General features: G+C 38.5%; 1 protein-coding gene across 3 annotated transcripts; it reads right to left on the bottom strand.

Annotated features, from left to right (window-relative positions):
- Window positions 1-102: 102 nt before the first annotated feature.
- On the bottom strand, window positions 103-15,953 carry Nox1 (NADPH oxidase 1). 3 transcript variants are annotated; one of them, XM_027932808.1, is made up of 13 exons: window positions 15,909-15,953; window positions 13,505-13,604; window positions 8,556-8,662; window positions 8,064-8,148; window positions 7,607-7,755; window positions 7,322-7,503; window positions 7,105-7,237; window positions 4,703-4,795; window positions 3,679-3,914; window positions 3,303-3,465; window positions 2,728-2,874; window positions 2,435-2,559; window positions 103-229 (listed from the first exon to the last, which is right to left on the bottom strand). In XM_027932808.1, the coding sequence occupies exons 1-13, from the start codon at window positions 15,951-15,953 to the stop codon at window positions 103-105; spliced, it is 1,692 nt and encodes a 563-aa protein (XP_027788609.1). The 3 variants fall into 3 exon arrangements, with proteins under 3 accessions (XP_027788609.1, XP_027788614.1, XP_027788612.1); XM_027932813.1 differs by lacking the exon at window positions 2,728-2,874; XM_027932811.1 differs by lacking the exon at window positions 8,556-8,662 and having other exon boundaries at window positions 13,509-13,604.
- Window positions 15,954-16,850: the final 897 nt, after the last annotated feature.

The raw sequence follows: 16,850 nt of genomic DNA, 5'->3' as shown, positions 1-16,850 counted from the left end.
AGTATTATCATGAAGTGGCTGAACAAACCTGACCAGATGAAGTAAGTTGTTGAAAATCCAAAAGAGGGACAAAATGCAAACTACTGTGTTTACTCCTATAGTTCAGAAATTTTCTTGATTGAAGTAGAATTGAACCTTCCGAGGATCCAGACTGGAGTATCGGTGACAACATTTGCGCAGGCTCTTTGCCAAAGTCAGAGGACCACATAGAAAAACCCCCACCACGGACCTATACAAATAGAACAAAGTCTGTTGATATAAAATGGAGAAATGGCCTTCTACTACTCCCATCAACACTGAACAAAAATTCCATCATTGACTCCCACATTCTTCACGGTAAGTGTTTTTAACCTTTTCAATTTGCAAGTCCCTCATGTGCTCTCAATCCAGATCACTCTCAGCACTGAGCCATTTCATTGAGAACACAGCACCAAAGAAATATACAACACATCAGTAAGACTCTGGAGCCAATCTACCTGAGTTCAAATCCCACCTCTGACATTTAACCCACCTTCATAACTTAAGGCAAGTTGCTTAACATCTCTCTCTGTGTTTTAGCTTCCCTTCTGTAAAATGGGAATAAAAATAAAACCTACCCCATAGGTTTGTTTTGAGAATTAAATGAAAACATACAATTAAAAAAATGCCTAGCACACAGCAAGTGCATATGTGTTAGCTGACATTAAAGCTGTCCACTGTGAACTTATCCCCACCTCAAAATTTCTCACACTAAAGAGGAGATGTTCTTGCCAAAGCTAACTTTTCCAATTGTGCTCTGGGTCTCACCTGCCTTCTCTCTTTTTAAATCTAATTATGGTGCAATTCACATACCATAAAATTCACCCTTTTGAAGTGTGCATTTAGTGCTTTTTAGTATAGCCACAAAGTTGTGAAACCATCACCAACTAATTCTAAAACATTTTCATTATCCCCAAAGGAAACCCCATCCACATTAGCTAGTCACTCTCCATTTCTTCCCCATCACAATCTCTCTGCCCTAATCTACAATCTCTATTTAGATCTGCCTATTCTAAACATTTCCTATAAGTAGAATGATATAATAAGTGGCTTTTTATGTCTTCTTTCATTCAGTATAAGGTTTTCAAGCTTCATCCATGTGGTAGCATGTGTCAATATGTCTTTCATTTTTATAGCTAAATTATATTTCCATTATGTGGATGTACATCTGTTAATGGACACAGGTAGTTTCCACTTTTAGGTTATTATGAATAATGTTGCTATGTATACTCATGCATAGGTTTTTGTGTGTGCATACATTTTCACTTCTCTTGGATATATATACCAAGGAATGGAATTACTGGGTCATATTGAAACTGTTAACACTCTGAGGATTTGCCAAAGAGTTTTTCCCAAGTGCTACAATCTTATTCATTCTCACAGCTTTAACTATGTTCAACTCAAACAACATGATAATTAGTATAATCTCATTTGCTTGTATGCTGCTGTTTTACAATTTACAGAGCAATTTTCATATATTGTCTCATTTAATCTTCACAACAATCCTGCAAGTGAGTACAGTAGGTATTTATTAATATAACCCCCATATTACAGATAAAGAATCTGAAGATCAGAGGGTTTTCTACCTCCAGGTCCCAGAGCTGGAAAGTATCAAAACCAATATTAGGACCCAGGATCATCCAAATCCAAATAACTAAGGGCTCTTGCCACTCCTTTCACAAGGTCTTTCCCAAGCACTTCGTGTTTTTAAACCATAGGTGTCCATGCACTTGTTTCAAGGAATACATCATTCTACTTTGAATTGATTGTATGCATCTCTTATTCAGATGTGTGCTCCTTGAGAGCAAGAACCATACCCTATTTCTCTTTCAACTTCCAAAGTTCCTGTAATAGTGAATGTTGAGTTTATAGAAAGTAACCAATAATGTTTGTGCAATTGAATTGATCTCACCTGCCAACTTGTTCAGGGAGTTTACCTACCATGACCAACTTCATCTCCTTCCCATTGGAATGGCTGGTTTCATAGCACTAGGTTTTCCTGTATGCTCTAACATGATTCAAAACCCTCCAAAAAGACTGAGATCAGTTGAACTAGATAATACATTCCAAACCCTTGTTTCTGTAGAAACACCACCAAAAAAAAAAAAACACACACACACACATTTAAATTGCTCCAGTTTTCTGTTTTATTTGGTAAACTGAGAACTGAGCCTCTTTGTCTCACTGTTTGAATGGAGGCTTTCTGGGGCAGCAGCATCTTCTCATCAATTACAAGATCACGACTCTTATTTTGCTAAAACCCCAGATAAAATTTCCTCAGTTTTAAACAAGAGTCTAGGATAGTTCAAATAGTTTCTACCCCAGAAATCTTTTCCCAAGAGTGTTCAACATGCTGTAGTACTTTTCCTAAATTCTAACTCCACAAACTCAATTAACTAAAGGAAAATATACCTACTTGGGGTGGGTGGTAGCTATTGTAGAAAACTCATTGTCCCACATTGGTCTCCCAAAGGAGGTTTTCTGTTTCAATCCTGTCAGGATGTCAGTAGCCTTGTCAAAGTTTAATGCCGCATGACCAGCCTGAAGTCAGAAATAAGAAGTTAAAAAAAAATCCTCATAACTGCCTTCAGTCACTTTTAAGCTTGAGTGTGAGGGTGAAGGCAGGTAGGAAATAATTATTTCTAATCTATCTTTTGTCTGACATTCATCTACACTTAACATGGGAATTAGTGTATTGTTTGAACTCACAATGTTGCTGTTCCATCCAGTGAGGAAAAGACGGTAGTTTAAAAAACCCACTTTGCCTGATTCTTCCATCTCCTGTTCCAGGGAAGTCAGTAGGTCCTTGAACCAGGCAAAAGCACCTGTTTCCCTGCAGATCCAGTAGAAATAAATCTGGAATCAGCAAAAGAGACCACAGCATTATTAAGTGCCCTTTACAATGTATTTTGTGTGATGGGATTATACACATGCACACACTATGTTTGTTGATTAAGTCTAAGGGTGATCTGACAAATCATGTATACAAAGTGGAAGACCTTAGGCATCATGAATGTCAAAACTCCTGACAATTTCCCTAATGGAAATAGCCCTCCAAGGTCATCTTTCGTTTGGGATTATTTTAAACGCCAGACTGAAAAGAAGACCATGCTTTTCTATTGAAACTGGAAGTAGATGCCTTGGCAGAGAGAAGTGATTGCTCACTCTATTTATAAACTCTCTAAAGAAAGTTTACTCCCTTATCATCTGTGAAGACCTTAGCCTATGAGGGCACTAGAACTGTCAGGCACAGGCTACATAAAAAGTGATATGCTGGAGGGTACCTTTTGTGTTTTGAGTTTGTGGTCTGAATGCTGCAATTTGAACCAGATGGATTTCAAGATGGAAGCAAAGGGGGTGACCCCAATTCCTGCCCCAACCAGCACAGCCACTTCATACTGAAAAACATCCTCACTGGCTGTGCCAAAGGGACCATCCACCTCAATCCTAGAAGAAGGGAGAAGACAACATTCAAGTGAAGTTTCACCTCCTCTCCCAACCTCAAACATCCTCCCACAACAACAGCTCCCACAGCTGACTTCTGCCTATTTGTTTCAATCACAATTCATCTTACCAGAGCAGAGCTTCAGTAAGGAATTGTTTCCTCTCTTCTACCAGTCTATATCCTAGTCTGAGTCTCTGCTGATTTCAGAGACCTACCTGGGAATTAGTGAATTCTGTTGTTCAAACGTCCTTATGAGATTTTCTGTCCAATCCCCTGCTGCTCGGATATGAATGGAGAAGAAATCTTCTTCTGGAGCAGAGGTCAGAGTAAAGGGATGCCACTCCAGGAAAGAGATTGAGGGGCAATTAACAAAGATGTACTGTCCCACTTCCATGCTAAAGCCACGCTTCTTCATCTGCAATTCCAAAACTTTGGATGGGTGCATAACAACCTGTGAAGGAAGCACATAGACCAAAGGAGACAAACTCAAATGGTGACAAAGTCAGGCATTTAAAGTAGATGAGCAAAGCTGGAGGGCTGATGACAATGGTAAACTGAGACCAAGTCTTTTCTAAAGGGGGCAGCAGCAGCTACTTAGCTCCAGAGAATGCTTGCACCATGGGACTGTGACTCAGTGTTACTGGGTTTTCTGATTCCACAAGAGAAGTAAAAAAAAAATGCCTCTTTTTTTAAAATGTTAAAGCCTCCATCCAGAGTTTTAAATAACAGCAACCAGTTCAATGTTTCTTTTTTCACAATGCTAGGGATCAAACCCAGGGCCGTGCACATGCTAGGGAGGTGCACCTCTGAGCTACACCTCCAGCTCCAAGTTAATTTTTAAACAAACATTTTTAGGCCAAACAATATATATCTGAATGGGAGAGGGAGTGTATCTCAGTGGTAAAATGCTTGCCTAGCATGTTCAAGGTCCTGGCTTCAATCCCCAGGAGTAGATACACACACACACACACACACACACACACACACACACACACATCTCCACTGGCTAGATCTTCCCAGGCCACCTGTTTGCATCCTCTGACACAGACCCATCCTGGTGGTTTCTGTCAAACTCCTCTTCCCCTCTTTCCCATAGTTCTGTGCAGCACTAGAAAAACACATATTGCCTCCATGTGTTCTTTTTTATTCCTTTCAGTGTGACATGACCATTTAGTTCTATGCTCAGAATACCACATTTATCACAGCAAGATGAATGTGCATATTTATTTATTTATTTACCTTGGTGATCACAACCTTCTGCTGGGATCGATAAAACCGGAGAAACCTTTCAAAGATATATAGAACAACTGGTGCAAGGGTCCACTTCCAAGACTGCACAGGGAGATTAAAGAATGAGATTCCCTTTTAATCTCTCATTTAGAACTTTCTTTGTGTAGCAGTTCATTGCTTCATTCAGTAAATATTTGTCAAGCTATTGATGTGTATCATTACTAACCCACTAATTTTACCAAATCCTGAAGACAGAAGTAGAAATGAATATACTGCAATAGTTTTGTTTGCTAATCTCTTACTCATAAAATAGTCCATTCTTTGAAAATTTGCATTTCTGATAGGAAGCAAAAGCAACAGTAATAAAATACATGGTACTATATGTATATATATTTATATTCTTAAATAATATAAAATTTGATTTCGAAAATCTAAAACTATCTTCCAGGACAACTTATCCAATCTGAAAAACCAATAGAAATGGTAAATGTGAAATAGAAGCAAATGATTTAAAACAAAACAAACAAAAAAGGGAAAATATTGGCTGATGTTTTGGGTAACAATATATAAAGCTTGATATTAATTCACTCTTTTGTCAGGTGTTCAAAACATTTAGCATAATCATGATTTTTAAAATTATTTAAATTATAAATTATAAATTTAATTTAATAATTAAATTATAATTATTAGCACATATTACTTGTTTAAAATAATATTTTTCTTTGTGACATTTTGTAATACATATTATATAATTTGTATCCACCTTCCCTATCATTCTGCCTTACTCATGCCCACCCTTCCTCTTTCCCTTCCCTAATATCCCCCTTCTACTTTCATGTCATCTTTTGGTAGTTTGTTTTTATCTTGTCTACATATATATATTTTTTAAAGCAGACTTTCTATCCCCCAAGATCTTCTCAAGATAGCAGATAACTTCAATATGCACAGGATCTACTAAAAATATATTTCCTAATAATACTAAGTCATGTCCCTTCTTGCACAATTGGTCAAGTATGATATATTGGAGCTATGTAGAATGAGGTTTCTTATGCTGTTGCAGGTCAATAACTTCCTTGGATATCTCTGGGGAAGGAAGTAACAGAGATCTGGCTAGTGTTAGAGTAGACATTATACAATTTAGTGTTATTTGTTATTTGAGAAAAATCCCCAGCTGTATTCAGAATACATGAAAAAAACATACTTAAGGAATGGGTAGTAACAATGTGATAAAAGTATTGGCCTCAGAAATAGAGAAATGTTGGGCTGGGGATGTGGCTCAAGTGGTAGCACGCTCGCCTAGCATGCACAGGGCGCTGGGTTCGATCCTCAGCACCACATAAAAATAAAATAAAGATGCTGTATCCACCGAAAACTAAAAAATAAATATTAAAAAATTCTCTCTCTCTCTCTTAAAAAAAAAGAAATAGAGAAATGAATATTAACAAGATAGCATTTTAGTCTCTCAAACTTTGAGCAATAATTCCCAGAATTAACTAGGATTCAGGGAAATGGGCGTGCTCCCACATATAGCTAATGGGGGTAAAAATTAGCAGCATCTTCCCAGAAAGCAATCTGGCAGTACATCTCAACAGTTTCAGAAGCATTCCTTCTCTTTGACCTAGGAATTTCACTTCTAGGAAATGGAGATAAAGAAATAATTAAGGTATGCACAGAGTACATGGCACACTTATGGCCCCAATATTTACTACCTTCCTTTTTCTTTCCTTCCTTCCTGCCTTCCTTCCTTCCTTCCTTCCTTTCTTTGTTGTGCTAGGGATCAAACTCAGGGCCTTGCACATGTTAGGCAAACACTCTTCCACCAAACTATATCCCCAGTCAAGAACTCAGTTTCTTAGTCATCCACTGTCTAGCAGTTTCCAAGCATAACACCAAAGAAAACCTACTTCAATAATGCTTTTTTTTTTTCACAAGAAAATTTGATTGGGATTTCATAGCTGAGTTTTTGGATGGTACAACTGTCAAAACTCTGTAAAGCCTAGGCTTGAATTTAATCTTTTGGAATCCTAGTCCTTTTGTCCCCAAATGGAGACAAAAGAAGTACCTACCCCAGAGGTTATTGCTATATATAAATGAGATTAATCAATATTATGCTGCAAGGCTGAGACATGGTAAAAAGTATCAATAATGTGGACCAACATTATTACCTTTATAGGGGGTCATACAATATGCAATGACTTTTAGTCCTTCTTTTTCAATATTCCCTATTAATTGTCATTTTACCAGTGATGCTGGAAGTTCCTTGAAGATAGAAATATTGTAGGTATCCTTTATAGGACCCAGCACATGGCTGAGCTAATAATGATGATAATAACAATAATAAGAGTAATATTAACAATGATAATAGTAACAGCACATGACAAGAGGCTGTCCTTGTCCGTAAGGGTTCTTACCTCAGGGGGATGTCCCTCAAATTGTGGCTCCTTGCAGTCAGGGTCATGATCATCCCACTTTTCAAAAGACTGTGCACACTTATGGGGATGACTCTCATTCATGCTCTTCTCTGTTTGACCCCGGACAATTCCACTGAAACAAAGAAAGACAGTTTAAGGTAAAGAATTATGCAAGGTTGAGAGCTGGAACCTGAGAATGAGGGTTTGAAGACCTTACCCCATGCCATGAATCCATAAACAGATGATATAGATGATAAATAGGTGGTGTGTATACCAGAAGAGCTCAAAATAATTCCTCCGAATAAACTCCATAGATGAAGTTACCATGAGAATCAAGGCTATGGTGATGATCACTCCAGAGAGACCAGCAATAGTGGTGAATGTCACATACAAGACTGTCTGTGAACGGAGAAATGTCAGCCTGACATGATGTCCAACAAGGATATTTTGGCCTTCCTGCTCATGACCAGATCCCAGAGGCTTTGCCATTGAGTCAACTCACCATGTCTGGCGACTGTATGGGATTTAGCCAAAAACCCCCCTCTTTGTCATGATGTAGGCTGGAGAGAACAGAGGCAAGGGATATAGTTGTGACATGTTGGCTTCTGCTGTAGCGTTCAAAGTTAAACAGGTGTGCAATGATGTGGATAGCTAAAAAGAAAGAAATGTCTCAGGAACATTATGGCAGGCACAACTCACTAAAATAGGAGAATCCTACATAAAATGCTAGTAGAATTTTGAGTCCATAGAAGGTGCCCTGTAATGCAGGGAGATCAAAGATCTTATACCTAATCACTTCCCAAAGGAATAGAATGTAAGCTCCAGGGATATAGGCCTAGAACACTGCATGAAAAATAGTCCCAGGTGCTCAATATTTTTTGAATGTTTATATGCATGGGTAAATGAAACTAGACTCTGAATACCCTTGAATTTTCAGTTTCATGGTTTTACTGAGTTACCTGTGAATATGCAGATCATATATGCCACCAGCTTATGGAAGGTGAGGTTGTGATCCAATGACTTTCTCAGTGTGCGACTGCAAAACTACAAATATAAAGTGATCATGGTCAGGTGTCACCATCCTGCCTTATGAAATTCACTAACCTATAGCCAACTTGTCTTAGATATAGCATGCCAATCAATACCCACCCATCCTTACCTACACCCTTAGTCACCAAAAGAGACCACTAACATCAAGGATATCAGGGTCTCTTTCTTTCTTTTAAGAGAGAGAGAGAGAGAGAGAGAGAGAGAGAGAGAGAGAGAGAGAGAATTTTAATATTTATTTTTTAGGTTTCAGCAGACACAGCATCTTTGTTTGTATGTGGTACTCAGGATCGAACCCAGGCCGCACACATGCCAGGCAAGCGCACTACTGCTTGAGCCACATCCCCAGCCCCAGGGTCTCTTTCTTTAATGTGAAAGTTGACCTAGTTGTAGCTAGGACTCACGGAGCAGGATCCTCTCAAGAAGGACAGCAAATTGCGACACACAGGAATCAGGATCAGCATGCTGTTAAAATTCAAGCAGAAAGCAGAGGCTCGGGCCACAGCCAACGCTGTCTAGAGTAGAGAAGAAAAGAGTCAGACTGCTGCTTCATGTTACCATCTAACAGGTGAGCAATGACCCAATCCACTTGTCTGAGATCTGCAAATGGACAGAGGTGCAGCTGCTTCCCCTCTCTCTCAGTAACTAGCACCATCAGGCCAGTCTCTATTTGTAAAAGGCAGAAAATGTGCTGAACTTAACACTGAATTGAGAAATTCCCATGAGAGTGGTTTAGAAATATATTTTTTAAATATTTATTTTGTTAGTTGTAGGTGGAAACAATTATTATTTCATTTTTATGTGGTGCCTCACGCATGCTAAGCGAGCTCTCTACTGCAGAGCCACAACCCCAGCCCAGAAATATTTAACTATACGTGAATTAACATGAAAGAGAACAGGATTTAATGATTCCATGTTAGCAAATACATTCCATGGATATAATATTTTGAATAAGTATTTCTGTTTAATACACTTAATTATGATTTTATTATTTTTCATTCATAAGACAGTCTTGAGGATCATATACACTATTTTTCGTACTGGGATGGAATCCAGGGGTACTTAATTACTGAGCCTCTTTTATTTTTTTATTTTGGGTCAGGATCTCAGTAAGTTGCTTAGGGCCTCACTAATTTGCTGAGGCTGGCCTCAAACTTGTGATCTTCCCAGCCTCAGCCTCCCAAGTTGCTGGTATTATAGGTGTGCACCACCACTCCTGGCTCATATATAATTTTATATGCATTTTAAATAAAGCCCATATTTAAAGTTATAATTACAGATGGTGACTATTTTATTCTCTTTTCTGTATTTTCTAATGTTGACATTATAAGCATATAATTGATAATAATAATTAAAAATTTAATCACATATTTAAGATATATTTAACAATTGATTAAAGCTTAAGCAAGATTAGCAAACTCCTTGGAGTAAAATTCTTAAACTTAGGTAGAGATTTAAGAATAGATAACTTTCTTTTTGGGGGTGGGGACAGTGCTGGGGATTAAACCCAGGGCCTTGCACATATTAGGCAAGCACTCTACTACTGAGCTATAACCTCAATTCTGAGAAGGGAGAACTTCTAAAAGCAGAACTTCAAGCTGAATTCCTAAGGTGTCCAGGTGTCATAAATCAAGAACAACCTGATATAACAGTAGAAGCTTCTGGAAAAGGAGACAAGAAGTCAGTGATCTACAGAAGTTTTTAGCCCAGCAGCAGGCCTAATCAGGTATAGACTGGACAGAATATGCTCAACTTCATGGCAGCTAAGCTTCACTACTCAACTCTGTGCCACTGGTTTCTAAGTCTGTGTCATTTACTTGAGACTGCAGGCTATAGAGTATGACAATCTTGTAGTAGTAGTGGAGATGGTGGCAGCAGCCAGGCAATTCTTGTTGCACAACAGTTGACTGGCCAGCTTTACATGTATGTCTGTCAAAGACTTGCTAAAAATACAAGTATGGGTTAGAGTTAAAAATTTCTCAGTCATTTCCTAATTATATTTAAGGTACAAACTATCTTTCCATACAACCTAAACCCAGAACAATGTGACATCAGTTTGATAAGTGAGGTTGAGATTTGCCTAGGGTCCATAATGGCTTATAATGTAGGCAGTGCAATGAACAAGAGCTGCCCTACTGTTTTCCATTTCTGGCTCTTCCATATGACCTGTGTTTTCTCTCTCTGCTGAGTCACACTCTGTTTTAGGTGGAGACAGCCTGTTCCATTTCAGAGTAAATTTTCTCTGTTCATCTCAGATATCCTACATTTCCACATTGGTTCCCGCAGCTTGCTTATTTGAGTCACAGAGGTTTCTTAAAGCTAAAATTGGCAAGTAAATTGAAAATGTAGGAATATAATTTCACAGCTCCATATTCTGGGGCAGCTATCTATATGGAATGAATTCTTTTTAGAGAAAATGTTTTTTCCCTCCATTGCAGCACATTGAAATATCCCAATGTATATTCATTTCTCTATATCAACTCTCACTGATGTTATAATTGAAATTCCGCTATCATTAATGCCTCATTGACTATGTATTTAGACTCCTTCCTCTGCTACTTATTTTCTCTGGTTCTTAGTGAATTAAATTGCCTTCTGTGTTATCCCAAGGTGAGCATAAATTTAAGAAATGCCCTATGGAATCAATAAATCAATTATGACACATTAATGCGATGAACTGTTACCCTCTTCAAAGGCTGAGAACTACCTGCAGTAGTATAGCGGCAGTAAATGTTTTAACAACCAGCTTTTTTGGAGGGTGGCGGGGACATTCCCAATTTCCAGCATTTGCCTATTGTGATGATGTAACTACTCCCACTAGAGCAGATTTCAAGACACCAACTTGATATCACCGAACATCACTGCATGCAGAGTTGGGAAGAGATTCATACAACTCAATATTGCAAGTTAGTATGAGCTGGTTCCAGGTCTCACATGGAAAGATATCTGAGATACATTAAACATGGGAAGCATTTTGAGTTAAGATCTACAATATGATCCCTTTTTTGATTTAAAAAATATCCTATCTTTGTTAATCAAAACTCATAGCATGGTCAAGTGCAGTGGTACACACCTGTAATCCCAGTGGCTCAGGAGGCTGAGGCAGGAGGATCATGAGTTCAAAGCCAGCCTCAGCAAAAGCGAGGAGCTAAGCAACTCAGTGAGATCCTGTCTCTAAATAAAATACAAAATAGGGCTAGGGATGTGGCTCCGTAGTCAAGTGCCCCTGTGTTCAATCCCTGGTACCAAAAAAAAAAAAAAAAAAAAAAACTCATAACATGGCCAGGGGTGGTGGCACATGCCTGAAATCCCAGCAGCTTGGGAGGCTGAGGCAGGAGGATTGCAAAGTCAAAGCCAGCCTCAGCAATTTAGTGAGGTCCTAAACAACTTAGAGAGACCCTGTCTCTTAAAAAATGAAAAAAAAATTATAGCACAACAAAAAAGCGAATTTCATTCTTTGGAAATTAAAAGCAAAAGTACCTACCTTAAAAACAAAAACAAAACCTATGTGATGCGTTTGTGAGTGTATGTCAGCATATCTATACACACACCAAACTATTAATGGTGGTTATCTCTGGGGAGAGGGATTAGAGGGGAATTTCCACATTTTATTTATACTTCTGTGTGGCTTGGTCTCATTGAAAGTAGTATTATTTATAATTAATTTATTTTTAAAAAAAGGCTTTCAAAATAAAATGTCCACAGGATATCAGTATGATTCATTTTTATGCTGCTGATTTTTTGTCATGAAGTAATCAAGTTCTTAATAACCAGTCACATTTATTGCATCATACTCTTAATAAAAAGCTATTTTTAAAACAAATTAACACTTCCTTTCGAATTTTAGTTTCTAAACAGGGATGAGGGATGAACATTTAAAATTAAAAACAGCAGGGTGAAATAAGCCATGAACAGAACATTCAAATCCGTTGTGATCTCAAATGGATCCTTTGATTATGGAGAGAAAAGGATTTTTTAAAAGGACAAGCTGTCTTTAAATATGTACATTGAGTGGGCCTTTGTGTAAAGCTATTGAAAAAAAAAGCACTTTGGGGATGAAAGTGATTTAACCAAATCCCTAAACTGTTACTGCATAATAGAGATGGCAATCAAATTTGTTGTTCTAAACTGGTAGGGTCCAGGTGCATTAGCTTGGGAAAAAAAACAGCCTCACCTCCATATTTCCTCCACACTAAGTGCCAACCCACCTCCTCCCTCTTCCATACTTAATATGCTACTTTCCTAGTCTGCTCCATTTGGTACCTTAACCTGACCCACCTTTCTGCAAGCCTAGGGTTCTGCACCACCCATCTCCCAGGCCCCATATCCCTTCTGTTTGATAGCAAGGTGACATTAATCCACAGGAGTGGTTTTCAAATGTCTTTCTTTCTTCCTTTTTCTTTCTTTCTCTCTTTCTTTCATTCATTCTTTTCTCTCTCTCTCTCTCTCTCTCTCTCTCTCTCTCTCTCTCTCTCTCTCTCTCCTTCTCTACCTTCTTCCTTTGTTTCCAAATTCTTTCTTAAAATAATAATCAGGCATCTGTAAGACAGGTAAAGGCTGCTCTGACTGAAGTAAAGGCAAGAGTCAGGAACACTGCCCAGTTAGACTTCCTCTCACACCTTATAGGAGCACCTGAGTTTCTGGAACCAGTTTGAAAACCACTGCCTAATAGTTTTCTCTATTGCATGTTTTCTTTATACATCCTATGGAGTGTGCCCTAGATAGGGTTTTCAGATTTACTAATAAAAATTAGAGGCCAAGTGTGGTGACATATGCCTATAATCCCAGCAGCTCAGGAGGCTGAGGCAGGAGGATTGTGAGTTCATAAGCAAGCCCCAGCAACTTAGTGAGGCCCTAAGCACCTCAGCAATACTCTGTTTCTAAATAAAATATTAAAAAGAGCTGGAGGTGTGACTCAGGGATTAATTGCCCCTGGTTCAATACCTGGCACCAATTAATTAATTAATTAATTATAGGCTATCCAGCTAAATTTGAATTTCAGAAATAAAAATAAATATTTTTGTATACCTATACTCCATGTGATATTTGGAACATACTTATATAAAAAATGATTCCTTGTTTTTCTGAAATTCATATTTAGGTGGGCATCCTATATTTTTTCTGGCAATCCTAGCCCTAGAAGAAATCAGAGCATTGGGTCACAAAGGAGCCAGAATCATATACCATGTATATTTACATCCATATCTACATATTTCAGGTGTGGTGGCACATGCCTGTAATCCCAGCTACTTAGGCTGAGGCAGAAGGATTTCAAGTTCAAGGCCAGCCTGGGCAAGTTAGTGAAACCCCCATCTAAAACAAATAATGATTTATCACATCACAACTGTGATACTCACCCCAAGAATTTCTCTTGTGTAGTAGTATTTGTCATCCTTCTCATATTTCAGGAAGGTATGTACAAACAGGAAAACATTCAGTCCCAACCAAGCAACCTACAGGAAGAAAAAAGAAGCAAGGAAAACAGTGGGATTTGGAAAGAAGTAGATAAGGTATAGGAAGTAGTGTCACCATTTTGATTTCTTTGTGTTTATCTGTTTTTGTTTTAAATGTGTAAAATCCTGCAAGTATCTAATCTATTTTCAGAGTAAGGTAACACTTTGAGACATGCATTAGACACTAATGATCAGGGTCAGCAATCTAAGGTCCATGAACTAAATCTGGTTTGTTACTTGTTTTGCACAACCTGCAAGCTCAAATTTTTGTTTTCATTTTTTACTTTTTTTTAAAATTTTTTGCATTGCTGAGGATTGAATCCAGGTCCATGTGCATGCCAGGCAAATACTCTACCATTGACTGTTTTGACAGTTCTAAACAGTTAAAAATAGAAAAAGAAGAAGAATATTTCATGACATGAAAATTTTATGAAATTCAAATTTTAGTGACCATAAATAAAGTGATATTGGCACTAAGCCACACCTATTCAATTCTGTAATGTTTATGGCTGTTTTTGTGATAGGATGGCAAAGTTGAGTAGCTGGGACAGAAGCCATATGGCTCACAAAGCCTAAAATATATACTATCTAGATTTTTACTGAAACATTTGCCAATTCTTGGACTAGAGCTTTCAAACTATTGCACCTAAAAAATGGCAATAAGTGAATAAGTGAATTTCTGAAGAAACAAAGAATAAATTTAGCATCTATAACAATACCCATCTGAAAAGGGCTAATCCATTCCCAGATGGCCCTGCCTCTTTAATTACACCCTGACATACATTTTCCTGTTTTTAGATTGTGAGTCTTTTTTAAAATTAACCTATTGTTACTTCTACTCATTTTAGCCCTTAATACTGCTTTTGCCTGTCCAAAGCTCTGACTTCATTGGCTAAGAGGGCAATTTGGAACCCACTGCTCATTGCCTTAGACACCAACCAATTGAGCTGTAGCCCAGGTTTGGAAGTGCTGGTCTGTAATTCAACAGGTCTCTATGGTACTGGGATGCCTCTAGAATATATTCTTGGCATCAGGATGGATAAGAACCATCTCAGCCTACAGATAAAAGGCCTTTAGCCTAGGGCATAGTTATTTCAGATTCACTGGATCTGGACCACTTGCAGACCTCTAGCAGAAAAGCATAGTGATTCCAAGTGTGATATTGGAATCATACTCCAATTTCTAACACCACCACTTACTAGCTCTATGATTTAAGCTCTGCGATTTAAGTTCTCTGAACATCAATTTCTTCACCCATAAAAATGAGGATAAGCCAGGCACAGTGTCACATGCCTGTGTAATCCCAGCAGCTGGGGATACTGAGACAGGAAGATCTCAAGTTCAAAGCCAGCCTCAGCAACAGCAAGGCACTAAGCAACTCAGTGAGACCCTGTCTCTAAATAAAATACAAAATAGGACTGGGGATGTGGCTCAGTGGTTGAGTGCCCCTGAGTTCAATCCCTGGTACAAAAAAATGAGGAAAACAGGGCTGGGCATGGTGGAGCACAGCAGTAAGCCCAACAGCTGGGGAGGCTGAAGCAGGAAGATTGCAAGTTCAAAGCCAGCCTCAGGAATTTAGTGAGATTCTGTCTCAAAATAAAAAATAAAAATTGCTGGGGGCTGGGGATGTGGCTCAAGTGGTAGCGCGCTCGTCTGGCATGCGTGCGGCCCGGGTTCGATCCTCAGCACCACATACAAACAAAGATGTTGTGTCCGCCGAGAACTGAAAAATAAATATTAAAATTCTCTCTCTAAAAAAAAAAAATTGCTGGGGATGTAGCTCAGTGGTAAAGCATACCTGGGCTCAATCCCCAGTATCAAAAAAAAAAAAAAAGATTTCACCTCATTTACCTTTTTTAGTGTAGTTACTAGAAAAATTAGCAATTACATGAGTGGGTCGCAATATAGTTTTAGTGGGAACTGCTGGGTCAAGATGATCTCTAAGATCACTTCCCTCTCAAACATTTAATTATTTTATGAAATCTTGATGACAGTAATATGAAAAGGAGAGAAACCAAATGCTCCATGGCAACAGACAGAAGTGAGATGGTAGAGAAAAATAAGTCAGAGAATGAAAACAAATTGAAATTCCAAGTATGGCAACATGAACAATTGCCTATATGTTTTTTGTCTCTGTTCTCTCATCTGGCCTAGAGTTCAAGTTTCTAAATGATAACTGTCTTGATGAGCCAAATAATTGCCATAGACTCTTTCACTTTTGAGTAATTTTACAAATATTAACAAACTAGATGTCTCCTGTGTTAACTAACATTCTGAACTAATAGGAAGTGAAACATCACTTACCAGAAACAAAACTGCCAACCAGTGGTTAACCACCCAGTTCCCCATTGTCAAGAAGTGGTTTGGAGTCTCTCTAGGTGCAGAGCAGATTCAGAAATCTGGATTCTGAAGAGGTTCTTCAGGGTTGGGACCTCTGTCCAGTTCTGAGTCTCTTGAGCCTTTAAGATGTGAATAGTGCACACCTACCCAGAAATGACTAAATGTATTCTGCCTTCCTCCTTTGGAAGGAACTATGTTATCAGCTTAGGTAGACCAGCCCTACATAGGAGAACCACAGGGGTTTTCCCTGTTAGGGATTTTACACCTTCAGGAAATAGCAGTCTTCTTGGGTGAAAATATTCTTGCTCATCATCTTATCAACATGACCTAATGTGAAGCATTACCTTCCTTGATAAGAGATTTGCTGTGGTTTCTCATGAGAAAAAATAATTAGGCTGGGATTATACTCAGATTACCTCAAGAGAAGCAGGGAAGGAAGTGTGTGTTTCAAAAAAGCTGCTTTGAGTTGAGCTTTTGGTAGAATTCTCCTATTTGCCAGCTGTCAGTTGGGCCTCAGCTTGGCTAGCTCAGAAATTTCAGTATACCAGTTTCTATGGAGGATGATCCATGATTGATGGATATGATAATTGCTCTGAGGAAAACTTGACTGGCTGAAAGGACAAACCGAATAAGAGAAAAAATAACAGTATAAATGTACACCTTGGTTCAAAACAGGGACAAGGCATTCAAAACAAGGGAGATATTTGTCTTCTAGTGTGATAGATTAGCTAGAGTTGTGTTTTCAGCTCTGGGCATATATTTTTTTCTTTTTTTTTAAATGGTGAAATACACATGGTGGGCTGGGGATGTGGCTCAAGCGGTAGCGCACTCGCCTGGCATGTGTGTGGCCCGGGTTCGATCCTCAGCACCACATACAAACAAAGATGTTGTGTCTACTGAAAACTA

This window comes from Marmota flaviventris, chromosome X, assembly GCF_047511675.1.
Source record: "Marmota flaviventris isolate mMarFla1 chromosome X, mMarFla1.hap1, whole genome shotgun sequence".
NCBI classification, from domain to species: Eukaryota; Metazoa; Chordata; class Mammalia; order Rodentia; family Sciuridae; genus Marmota; species Marmota flaviventris.
The sequence above is the reverse complement of the archived record's forward strand: the minus strand, read 5'-3'. Positions and strand labels throughout refer to the sequence as shown.

What these genes read in the sequence shown, in the direction of transcription:
- Nox1 (XM_027932808.1), bottom strand. Translation starts at nt 15,953, where the DNA reads ATGGGGAACTGGGTGGTTAACCACTGGTTGGCAGTTTTGTTTCTG. An exon ending in TTATGGATTCATGGCATGGG is followed by an intron (nt 7,238 to 7,321) that starts GTAAGGTCTTCA and finishes TCTTTGTTTCAG; the next exon opens with TGGAATTGTCCGGGGTCAAA. An exon ending in ATAGCTACCACCCACCCCAA is followed by an intron (nt 230 to 2,434) that starts GTAGGTATATTT and finishes CTATTTGTATAG; the next exon opens with GTCCGTGGTGGGGGTTTTTC.